The 12,713-nt window shown below is 45.1% G+C and overlaps 1 protein-coding gene across 3 annotated transcripts in view; it reads right to left on the bottom strand.

Moving 5' to 3' along the window:
- The window catches only part of LOC125338536 (S-adenosyl-L-methionine-dependent tRNA 4-demethylwyosine synthase TYW1-like), a 70,742-nt gene that overhangs the window by 56,896 nt on the left and 1,133 nt on the right, over nucleotides 1-12,713 (bottom strand). For 2 of the 3 annotated variants that reach the window (XM_048329388.1, XM_048329396.1), the window contains exons 2-6: nucleotides 11,848-11,978; nucleotides 10,023-10,160; nucleotides 7,787-7,888; nucleotides 5,068-5,262; nucleotides 2,401-2,688 (exon numbers count right to left, since the gene is read on the bottom strand). In XM_048329388.1, coding sequence (XP_048185345.1) covers nucleotides 2,401-2,688; nucleotides 5,068-5,262; nucleotides 7,787-7,888; nucleotides 10,023-10,160; nucleotides 11,848-11,978 — 854 coding nt within the window. The remainder of the gene's footprint in view (nucleotides 1-2,400; nucleotides 2,689-5,067; nucleotides 5,263-7,786; nucleotides 7,889-10,022; nucleotides 10,161-11,847; nucleotides 11,979-12,713) is intronic. The other variant, XM_048329405.1, reaches the window with a different exon arrangement.

The raw sequence follows: 12,713 nt of genomic DNA on the forward strand, positions 1-12,713 counted from the left end.
TGAGGGACAACCAACACAGACAAAGCCAAGAGATTCTTATCCCTAATTAACCAGCAAAAAACTTGAAGTGGAGCTCTGGCTCAAGTGGTAGAGTACTATCCTTGAGTGAAAAACCAAAATAAGAATTCAAATCCTTGAGTTCAAGCTCCAGCCAGCCCCCAAAAAGAAATATATAGGAAGGGGGTGGGGGCAAGGGAACAGGGAATGCAGGCAGGAATTCATCATATATATCACAAAATTAAGTAAAGGAAGGGGTGTGTCAAAGGGGGGGGTGAGAATGTTGAAGGGGTCACACTGATCAAAAGGCATTATAGTCATAATCTGTTTTGTCAAATGGCACCTCCTTTGTACAACTACTTAAAGGTAACTTAAAAAAATAAGTAGGGCTGGGAATATGGCCCAGTGGCAAGAGAGCTTGCCTTGTATACATGAAGCCCCGGGTTCAATTCCCCAGCACCACATATATAGAAAACAGCTAGAGGTGGTGCTGTGGCTGAAGTGGCAAAGTACTAGCCTTGAGCAAAAAGGAAGCCAGGGACAGTGCTCAGGCCCTGAGTCCAAGGCCTAGGACTGGCAAAAAATAAAAATAAATAAATAGATAGATAAATAAATAAATAAATATAAGTAAGCAACTTTAAACTAGGGACCCAGCTGGATTTGGCCAGTGAGTCAGTTTCCCGGGCCTGACCCTGGACTCTCCTCTGCAGCTTCTCCTCAGGCCTTTGGTTTAAGGCATAAAGTCCAATATGGGGAATTTACCACATCCCGAGGGACTCCATTTTATCTTCACATAAATCTAACCAGCACTGCTTCTACTATGGCTCAGCGACCTCAGAAAGGGTTAAAAACTCCCTACACTAAACATGCAACACAACTCATGGGAGCTATCAGGGCTAGAAGGAACAGATCACATTTCCCTTCTCCTCAGAAGGTCTCCAGTCCAGGGAAAGCAGCACATGCCCACACACGCCAGGAAGTGGGAGCACATGAGGAGCCACCATTGTGGTCAGGATCATGGGCAACAGGAAGGCCACAGAGCCATGTGCTCAGCACAGGCAAAAGTAACTGTGTAGGCCATTTAGGCTCCTAATGTTCTGATGGCAGGAACAGAAGTGCAGAGGAAATTTACAAACAAGAATTTAAGGTGGAAAGCTGCTAGAGAAAGTATGGGCAGTGACTTAGGCAACTGACAAGCGGCAAATAGCACCTATCAGTAACTCAAAAAAGTTTCCAGGAGATAAAAAGTAAAGGCTAACACAAGGAGGAAGGCCTGGAGCCTTCACAGACCACACAGAATCCTCTTTGTCCTGTGAGGAAAGGATGGATGGCTTCTAAAGTGATCTAAAGAAAACAATGCAATAAACCCGCCATACATGTGGACTTGGGACAGTGCACTGTTTGGGCCAAATATAATAATAAATTAATTTTAAAGAAGATATTTCAAAAACAAGGTCAGTTCTCAGGTGTGCATTCTGCCACTCGTTTGATGTGGAGAAGCTCATGTTATTGTTGGTTGTGTTTATACCACTGAGGAGTCTGCTGGGGTCTCCCTGACCTTTGAGCAAAAAGCAAATGGTATGCAAAAGGCAGGAAACAGTAACACACTTGACAAAATTAACATTGAAGCCGGGCACCAGTGGCTCATGCTTGTAATCCTAGCTACTCAGGAAGCTGAGATCTGAGGATCGAAGTTCAAAGCCAGCCTAGACAAGAAAGTCCATGAGACTCTTATCTCCAATTAACCACCAGAAAACCAGAAGTGGCGCTGGGGCTCAAGTGATAGAGCCTTGAGCTGAAGAGCTGAGGGACAGTGCTCAGGACCAGAGTTCAAGGCCCACAACCAACAAAAACAAGTGAGATCAAGCAGAAATGTGGTTGCAATTTGTTGAAAGGCAGTGTTTCAATGCAGCTCTAAACTCTGTACTCTAAGCATCTGTATCCCTCCCTGGTGCAGCTCCCAAGCTACAAGCTTGTGGACATGAAGGACCACTGCATAGCTCTGCACCTCAGAGACTGACTTATATTGGGAACAGAGAAGACATCCCAACAGGAATAAGAGCCTACAACTCAATGCAATGCTCTGAGGAGGATGGGATGCTGGCCTGAGCCAAAGAACTACGGGAACATGGAAGACAGAGTGTTTAAACCCACTTTTGGTTCAACAAGAATCTCTAGCATGAAGGAGATCAGTGTGGCAGCAGTGCCCCGGCCACAATGTGAAGACAGATGCTCAGGACAGAAGGAGGGAAGAGATAACTGAGATGACTTGCAGTCCTCAGCTTGAGGGAGGAAGGGAGAGGGAAAAAGAAAGGAAGAGCGAGTTTCTCAGTGCAGAAATTAAGATCACATCTCTTGAGACTCTAGAGGTATCTGTGAGAACTGAACACACAGGGGACAAACCTCAGTGTCTCTGTGCTGTAGTCCTTCGTGAGGGTGAGACTCTGGCTCCTTTCGCTCTGAGCCTCGTTGCTTGGACTTGCACTTGCCTCTCTTGCAGTTCCCACTGCAAGGTTTTTTCTCTCCTTTACAAAGAGCCTGCAGCCGGGAGGTGAACTTGGCCTTCCAAGCTCTGAAGTCAGCTTCAATGCTGCCATGTTTGCTCTTGACCACGTCACTGTCCCCCTCTCCTCGAGCCAACATGCGGTGTGCACCCAGCATCCAGAGCCACTTGTCAACATTTCTGCCAACCTGCAAAACAATGAGAGGGCTCAGCTGGCAACCCCAGCTACTCAGGCAGTAGAGACAGCAAGAATCGTAGTTTGAGGCCAGCCATGGTAAAAATAAGACCCACCTCAACTGAGCCACTCATGGTAGCGCACACCTGCCACCTCAGTTAAACAGGAAGTGGAGGTAGAAGGATCATGGTCTGAGGCCAGCCCCGGGCAAGACACAGATTCTATCTGAAACATAACTAAAAGCAAAAAAGGCTGGAGAGGCTGGGTACCTGTGGCTCACATCTGTAATCTTAGCTTCTCAGGAGGCTGAGACCTGAGGATTCAAGTTCAAAGCCAGCCCAAGCAGCAGAGTTCATGTGACTCTTATCTCCAATTAACCACTAAAAAGCCAGAAGCAGAGGTTTGACTCAAGAGGTTGAGCATATAAAGCTCAGAGACTGCCCAGGCCCTCAGCTCAGGACCCAGGACAAGCACACCTAAAACAAAAGGGCTGGAGGAGCCCATTGCTATTGTGCAGCCTCATCAGGGCAAGTGCTGAGAGATGGAAGGACTTCACAAAAAGGGAGTCAAGCCTGGCATTCACAAGGGCTGCATGCTAGAAATTCTTCCTTTTCGGGGTCTTGCAATGCATTCCAGGCAGACCTAGAACTTACAGCTGAGTACTACGATAGCAGGCATGTGTCCCTTGCCAAGCTAATTTTACTTCATAAAATAAAAGGATGCAAGAGAAAAGGATGGAAAAAAATGGTACCAAAAGACTTAAGACTCAAGAAAGCAAAGAAAAATCCACATTTATGTTGCCGGGCACAGTGAGATGGGGCTGTACTCCTAGCTACTTGGAAGGTAGAGATTAGAGGACTGCAGTTGGAGGCCAGCCCAGGCCAAAAAAAGTCTGTGAGACTCCATTTCAACCATGACTAAGAGTGGCAACAAGTGCTTTTCATCCCAGCAAGAACCCTGAACTCCAACTCCAGTACCATCAAAAAAAAAAAAATTTAACCTTTTATTACACAATAAATGTTTTATTACATAAAAGCTGTTTCCACAGCTGTCTTAGCCACCTGGTCATGTGCACAACTATCCCCTATTTCCCTTGTTAAGTGATTTCAAGACACTAGTTTACCTATTTAAGAGTTTCCTTGGGCAGTAAAAGTTATTCAAAACTAGAGCACTTTGAAAACAACTAAAGACCCAATGACCTTCTACCTACAAAGTCCTCTCAGGAGACAGGAGGCTGGGCCTGACCACTACATGTCCACCACTAGGACAGCAGACAGTACAACACAATAAACAGAGGCACCACCACCAAAGATATATGCGCATCTACTGGACATCAGCTTGAAAGCGTGACCATAAACTGCATCCAGGAAGAATAACTGAAGGGGGGGCGGGGGAAGTGGAGGGGGGGAGGAGGGAATGAGGGAGGAGGTAACAAACAGTACAAGAAACGTATCCAGAGCAGGGAATATGGCCTAGTGGCAAGAGCGCTTGCCTCATATACATGAAGCCCTGAGTTCGATTCCCCAGCACCACATATATAGAAAATGGCCAGAAGTGGCGCTGTGGCTCAAGTGGCAGAGTGCTAGCCTTGAGCAAAAGGAAGCCAGGGACAGTGTTCAGGCCCTGAGTTCAAGGCCCAGGACTGGCCACCAAAAATAAATAAATAAAAAGAAATGTATCCAATGCCTAACATATGAAACTGTAACCTCTCTGTACATCAGTTGGACAATAAATTTTTTTTTTTAAGGGAAGAAAAAAAGAATAACTGAAGGGCTAGGGAGGGCACCAGCAGATGCCTGGCCCACACAAGGGCCCTGGTTCCAGCTTCAGCAAAGAGAGAAAAAAGGGAGTAACATAAGAAACTTCCTGTGCCAGTCCTGGAGCTCAGACTCAGGGCCTGGGCGCTGTCTCTGAGCTTTTCTGCTCAAGGATAACACTCTACCCACTTGAGCCACAGCTCCATTTAAACTTTTTGGTGGTTAAATGGAGATAAGAGTCTCACAGAGGGCTGGGAATGTGGCCTAGTGGTAAAGTGCTTGCCTCATATACATGAAGCCGTGGGTTCAATTCCTCAGCACCACAAATATAGAAAAAAGCCGGAAGTGGTGCTGTGGCTCAAGTGGTAGAGTGCTAGCCTTGAGCAAAAAAAAAAAAAAGAAGCCAGGGACAGTGCTCAGGCCCTGAATCCAAGCCCCAGGACTGGCAACAAGAAACAAAACAAATAAACAAACAAACAAAAAAAAGAGTCTCACAGACTTTCCTGCCCAGGCTGGCTTTGAACTGTGATCCTCAGATCTTAGCCTCATGAATAGCTAAGATTACAAACATGAGCCATTTTTTCCCAGTTGAGATCTTGTTTATTAAAAGAGAATTCACCTGTAACTTCACATACCTTGTTGAAGTGGTTCTGATAGGCAGAGTTTCCCAAGCCAAATACGGCATATCTCATCCCCTCCAGGTAAGTTTTGCTGAATCGAAAATCATGGGCTGCTTCCTGGAGCCATTTGCAGAACCACTGTGCGCTCTCAGTGGGCTGGCCATCTGTGTATGTGGCAAGCAGGAAGACACACACACCCCTACTGGTAGCCTAGGTAACACAGAGGACATTGAAGTACACGTTACCCCACAGTACCACACACAAATGTCAGTGCAGAAAAGCTCTTCCTGAAACACTGTCATCTGATCTTCCTAAGTCAAAGGGCACTTTTCCTCAGCATCACATGTTTTCTTTTTTTTTTGGGCCAGTCCTAGGCCGTGAACTCAGGGCCTGAGCACTGTCCCTGGCTTCTTTTTTGCTCAAGGCTAGCACTCTGCCACTTGAGCCACAGCGCCACTTCTGGCCATTTTCTGTATAATGCGCCACTTCTGGCCATTTTCTGTATATGTGGTGCTGGGGAATCGAACCCAGGGCCTCATGTATACGAGGCAAGCACTCTTGCCACTAGGCCATATTTCCAGCCCAGCATCACATGTTTTCACCAGTGGAAAAAAAACCAACCCTCACTACTGCCAGTCTGTCTCCTGGTACTCTGCTAGCCACTCCAACTTGTTTTTCAAACTATGAATCTGGCCAGGCACCAGTGGCTCACTCCTGTAATCCTGTCCACTCAGGAAACTGACACTTGAGGAGCATGGTTCAAAGCCAGCCTGGGCAGGAAAGTCCTTGAGACTCTAATCTCCAGTTAACCATCAGAATACCAGAAGTGGAGCTGTGGCTCAAAGTGGCAGAGCACTAGCCCTGAGCAGAAAAGCTCAGGGACAGCCCTGAGTACAAGCCCCCAAACTGACAAAACAAAACAAAAAACAAGAAACAAACTATAAATCCCTACTACTTCTAGTCTCCTATGAAAGTTATTTGAGGGCTGGGGTGTGGCTCAGAGGCAGAGCAGCTGCCCAGCATGCACAGGGCCCCAGGTTCTAGTCCCAGCACCACAAGGGGAAAAATGAAATACTGGAAAAAGTAAAGCAATAAACTTTCAACTCTAAAGGGCTGTGAGCAGAGCTCAGGAGTAGAGCCCGGGCAAGAGTTACCCAGGCACTGGGTTGATACAAGACAGCACCTGGCATGGTCCCATGTCGGGGAGCAGGACTGTGGGGATTCTGCTAGCCTGGCAATGGGATGGATCTCTAGCTCCAGATGAGAGGTAAATCACATTGAGGACATCCTGGACTACATATCAAGACCTTGTTTCAGAAGAACAAACCAAAAGATGATCTCAGTTTAATTGACCTCATGACTCCAGAGAAGACTACAGTTTTGGGTCTACAGTCTTGGTAGCAATGTAGTCTTGCCTGCAAATAACTACCAACATTTGCTAATGACTTATGACAATTCAGTCATCTGTACTTTAGTATGTTTTTATAAGAAAGAAATGGATAGTGAGGGCTAGACATTTAGCCACTAAGAAGAGACCAAGTCTGTCTGCCACTACACTTTTTGTTTTTGTCTTTGAGATAAGGTCTTGCTATGCTGTCGAGGCTGGCCTTGAACACTTGGGCTTAAGCAATCCTCTGGGCCTGTTTCTAAGTACCTGGAACTAGTGTCAGTACTCCCAGCTTTTGCTGCTTGGTTTTTAAATAAAGTTTAATTGGAATACAGCACACTAATTTGTTTATGCTGTTATGTTATGTTGTCTATGCTATTTTATGCCACAATGATAGATCACAGTCCAGAATACTAAAGATACATAGTCCCTGGGCCTTTGCTTCTTCAAACACAGCTCCACAAACTGAGTGGAGCCCTTATTAGAAGAAGCACAGCCCAAGGGTTTGACTCCCCATTACTGTCGAGATCTCAGACCCTGAACTTCTCACACGGTCACTGGAGATGCTGACACTGCGGGTTCCAGAACCACTGCTACAAGGCATGCCCTCCTGATTGGTCATGACTGGAGGAAGGAGTGAGAGCTCCCAGTGGAGGCAGCTGATACTCATAGATGCTAAGTAACACTCCACAATAGGGCCATGCATGTTCTACAGCTCTGAACCCATACTCTCTGTTCCACCATGGCTGACCCTGGTCCCATGCACACCCCTGCTACACTAGCAGCCCTACCTTCATCATTAGGAGATGGGAACTGCATACTCCAAAGCTTTCCACCCAGCCTCCATGCAGGGAGTAACAGCAAAGGAGGCCACTGCCTCAGCAGCAGTGTGCTACATAGGAACACCTCTCGTTCACACTAAAAACTATCAGGAGACCCAAGACTGTAGTCTTCCCCAGAGTCATGAGGTCAATTAAACTAAGATCATCTTTTGGTTGGTTCTTCTGAAACAAGGTCTCGATATGTAGTCCAAGATGGCCTCAAACTCAAGATCCTCCTGCCTCAGCCCCCGAGTACTGGCTCTAAGTTTTTGTTTGTTTTTATTTTTGCCAGTCTTGGGGCTTGAATTCAGGGCCTGGACTCTGTCTCTGAGCTTCTTTTGCTCAAGGGTACCACTCTGCCACTTGAGCCACAGTGCCACTTCTGATCTTTGCTGTTTTATCTGGTACTGAGGAATCATACCCAGGGATGCATGTATGCTAGGCAAGCGCACTTCATCACTAAGCCACGTTCCCAGCCCCTGCTCTCTAAGTTGTGATTGAAAAAGAGTAACAGCAGGACAATTACCTCTCCTGCCAGGCAATCATCTGGATCATATTCCTTCAGATTAACAACAGTCACTGGCAGGTCCAGGGTGGTAACAGCTTTGGCAAGACTTGCAGCAAATCCCTAGTAAGAAAGAAAAGAATCAAGTGACATCTTCAGGAAGGAGATAAACAACACACAGCCCTACCAGGCAAGACCTGTGGTGCTCTTCACAAGGAACTCCCCCATGGTGGGCATTCAGACTATTTCTCATCAGTCTCCTTACTGTGGCCATTTCCTCAGGCCCAAGACAGAGCTTGCTGCCCACGTTCCTCTTGTTTCTCACTCTGCAAGGGTGTTCAGAGAATGAGAGCCACTGCACCAAACATGAAGTTTAAAAAAAAAAAAAAGCAGCAGTGGGGAGTGAAGAGAGTGAGAAGTCCATCCTGAGCAAGGTGAGGATGGAGGTGAAGCCTGGAGCATCCTTGAGTGAACGAGTCTGTGAGACTCTTCCCTCCACTGAACCACCAGAGAACCAGAAATGGCGCTGTGGCTCAAGTGGTAGACTGCTAGCCTTGAGCAAAAGAGCTCAGGGACAGCTCCCAGGCCCTGAATTCAATCCCCACAACCAACAAAAGCAAAACAAAACAACATAATGGCTGAAATAAAACACTCAAGAAATGGTTTAAAATGGAAATCCAAAACCCCAGGATGGAAATCAAAACTTAAGAAAAGTATAAGAGAGAGTTGACACACAGAAGACAGGTCCAACCTTCAACTCTGAATCCCAGAAAGAAAAAGAGAAGAAAGGAAAGAAATACATGTGGAAATGTGCTAGAGCTCATATACAAAACTATCCAAAGCAGGAGCCCAAGAGTCTGCAACAATGACAAAAAACATCCAACCTGGTTGTCTGTTCACACAATTTCCAACATTTCACACTCTGAGAAACAAAATCAAGTCATCCAAAAAGAAATATAGGCATCCGCCTCTCACCAGTAACACAACCTCCAGTCCTCAAAGATCCAGGAAAAGGTTGGGACTGGTCTTCTCTCCAAGGACAGACCAATCAGACATGAAAGCAGGACCAAGGACTCAGACAGCGACCACAACCACGACTATGATGATGATGATGATGATGATCATGATGACGACAACAACCACCTGACCTGCACCCACTGCAATGCAGACAGCAGCATGAACCCCAAGTGAAGCTGAGTGAGCTCCTCATACACAGATGCAGCACTACCTACCTACCACTGGTAAATCTACAGGCACGTGAGCAGCTCACTGAAGAAACAATCATTAGAGAAGCTAAACACAGAACTAGTTAAGAGGCTCCACGTCAGAGGAGTTAAATTCAGAAGTTAAAAGAAGCTCCCCTGCAGCCCTTTTCCTGATGAACCTTTTTGTCACCATCCAAAAGAATTAGCTTGATCTTTTAAAAAACATAAAAACAACAGCTAGGGATACACTCAATGTTAGAGCACTTGCCTAGCATATCCCTGGAATAAATCCCCAGCATCACAAGTAAATAAGCAAATGACTTTTATTTCATAGGGAACATGAAAAGTTTGTGTTTTGGCTTCTCAGGCACCTTTCTGTCATTCTTCAGGTTTCCACACCTCACACGCTTAAGATGGAACTTGAGGCCTTCTGCTCTGATAGGGAGTCCTACACTAAAGTACTACATTACACTACACTACTGATGAGGAGTGCTGTTCTACTCAACGCCCACAAGAGGGCAGGAGAGCCCACTTTACCAGTCCACACAACAGAGCTGCATGTTTTAGAACTCATTTTTGTGGTAGCCTTACTTGGGACTCTTCCTGAAAAGCACTAAATGGCATGTCCTTCCTAACAAAGGAGCAGTGACATCTAGATACAATTACAGAGAGGAGGCGCTTTCAGCGACACACTACCTTCAACACTAACGACACAATCACACACTTCCTTGTCTGTCAGCACCTACACTGGATACCATGGCTGGCCTCTGCTGTCCACAGAGCCTGGTCCCACACCCACCGTATCAGTACCGCAAATCTCTCCATGCTGCTGGGACAGAAGCCCCACAACACCCAGTGATGACAGAAACTGTCACACCCCCAATCGACTGTTACCAGGCACAAGAAAAGAAACCCACTCCCCATACCCAAAAAGAATAAAGTATGAGGGGGAAAACCAGATGGTGGGAATGAAGGAGTCAAAGGCTAAGGACTCATTCAGGAATTTTCTTAGAATGTCAAAAGCCAACACTTGAACATCGCTAGGTTCTTACCTTTGCCGTGCCTGTCTGGGATCCATAGAAAATCTTCACTCCAGACACAAAGATCTGCTTCTTTTGAAGGGAGATCGAACCTTTTGTCATCAAATCCTGAGATGTTTTTGGAATACCCTTCTCCTGTAAGTTCTTGGCCTTGAAGATAAACAATTGCAAAGAATACATCATGTCTCTGTCCTTCCCTAACTTCAGTAGGATGAACACCAATGAACTCTGTTCTGGTTTGCTACTTTCTTAATCTTTCTGATTGGCCTCTTCAAAAAAGAAACTCTTAATTCCACCCTTTAAAGGCAGGACCCCCCACCTTTAAAGACTACACTATCACCACTCCCTAGAGGTCAGAGCTGTACGGTCTTACCTTGGTGTCCAAGCAGGACTGGTTTCAGGACTCATACATGAACCACACAGCACACAGAACTATACTCCACACACATAGCACACATCACATCACACATGCCATCACCCTCGACAATACCAAAGCCGCAAGGATGTGCATGTCCTTTTTTCTCTTTTTTTCTAATGACAGGCTGGTGACAGTGTGTGCCACCACACTCAGCTGGGGGGGGGGGGGGATTCATAGAGAACCTCCTCCCATGAAATCATCTCTAGATAATTTACTAAATAGTAATGCAATACAAATGCTACTTTGTTTCTCTTATGCTGTGTTTAAGGAACAATGACACAAAAGTCTGCACATATCCAGAAGGGCAGTTTGGTCAATCCCCCACCCCAAAAATTATTTCAATCTGCAGTTGTCCCAGGACATGAAATACCAATACTTTCATCGGTGATGTATTTTTGCAAAATAACAGTAGGAGCTTATTCTCTGCTCCTTTAATTAGTGGAAAGGAGAGACAAGATAATTACCTATTTTAGAAGCAAGAATTTTGCTTTTTTTTTTTTAAAATAAAAGCCAAGTTTGGGGTTGGATGAAAATGTTGAAAAAGGTGACATTGATCAAGATGTACTATATTCATTGACTGCTTTGTTCTTTTGTTTTTTAGCTTTTTGTGGTTTGGGGTTTGGGGTTTTTTTTTGTTTGTTTTGTTTTTGTCAGTTGTGGGGCTTGAACTCTGGGCCTGGGCACAGTCCCTGAGCTTTTCAGCTCAAGGCTAGTACTCTACCACTTGAGTCACAGCACCACTTCCGGTTTTCTGGTGGTCACTTGGAGATATGAGTCTCACAGACTTTCCTGGCTTTAAACCACAATCCTCAGCTCTCAGCCCCGAGTAGCTAGGATTAACAAGCCACTGGCACCCAGCCAGTGCCTCATTAATGGCAGTTCCTTTGTACAATTAAAGATAATTTTTTAAGCCTAGTTTTTCATTACAAAAAATCTTCCTGAGGGACTGGGAATATGGCCTAGTGGCAAGAGTGCTTGCCTCATATACATGAAGCCCTGGGTTCAATTCCCCAGCACCAAATATATAGAAAATAGCTAGAAGTGGCGCTGTGGCTCAAGTGGCAGAATGCTGGCCTTGAGCAAAAAGAAGCCAGAGGTAGTGCTCTGGCCCTGAGTCCAAGCCCCAGGACTGGCAAAAAAAAAACAAAAAAACAAAAAAAACTTCCTGATGTAGTCTGTATTTGGCTCAAGAGACAAACTGCTTGCCTAGCAAGCAAGAGACCCAGACTCTAATTCCCAGTAAGGCCAAATAATAAACAAACAAAGGCATCTTTTAATCTAGAGACCAATCAAAAATGATTCAAGGTTCCTTTAGGTTTTCTGTATGTTCCTGAGAGTCCTGAAACATCTTCACTCTAAACTTCAATAAAATCTGTTACCTAAATTCTCTATTATTAAAAAGAAAAGTACACAATATACCTGCTTCTTGAGGACAATCTGGACACAAATCCAAAGGCTAATGCCCAAAGCAAAGCCCAAGTAAATGTAAAAGCGGTTTATCCACAATGATAGCAAAGGAGAAGTGAGGTCCCACACATCCAGAGATGAATCTAAAATGATATATACGCAAAACTTCAATTAAGGCTACACACACTAAGATGTCCACTTTTACTTTCATTTAAAAATTCCACACACCAGCTGAAAACTCTTTTTTTTAAGTGAACTAAATTTACTTGAAAGTAGAAGGAAAGGAAAACTCCACCAAGTAAAGATGGGTCCCCAAAGAAATATATATATATGTATTTTTTTTTTTTTTGGCCAGTCCTGGGCCTTGAACTCAGGGCCTGAGAACTGTCCCTGGCTTCCTTTTGCTCAAGGCTAGCACTCTGCCACTTAAGCCACAGAGCCACTTCTGCCATTTTCTATCTATGTGGTGCTGAGGAATTGAACCCAGGGCTTCATGTATACAAGGCAAGCACTCTTGCCACTAGGCCATATCCCCAGCCAAGAACTATATTTTTTTATAAATAAAATAATACTACAATGAACCAAGGTATCATAATGATTACGCTAATTTAAAAAAAGTCAGTGCCAGTGACTCACACCTATAAACCTAGCTACTCAGGAGACTCTGAGGACCATGGTTAAAAGCCAGAATAGGTAGGAAAGTGTGTGAGACTCTTCCAACTAAGAAAAGTCAGAAGTGGAGCTGTGGTTCAGGTGGTAGAGTGCCAGCCTTGTGGGGAAAAGAAACATTTTAAAAATCAGGGACTATGCCCAAGCCATGAGTTTAACCCCCAGTACTGGCACAAAACTGTACTTAGATTTAAAGATACATATTTGGA

The sequence above is a fragment of the Perognathus longimembris genome, chromosome 1 (assembly GCF_023159225.1).
Source record: "Perognathus longimembris pacificus isolate PPM17 chromosome 1, ASM2315922v1, whole genome shotgun sequence".
NCBI classification, from domain to species: Eukaryota; Metazoa; Chordata; class Mammalia; order Rodentia; family Heteromyidae; genus Perognathus; species Perognathus longimembris.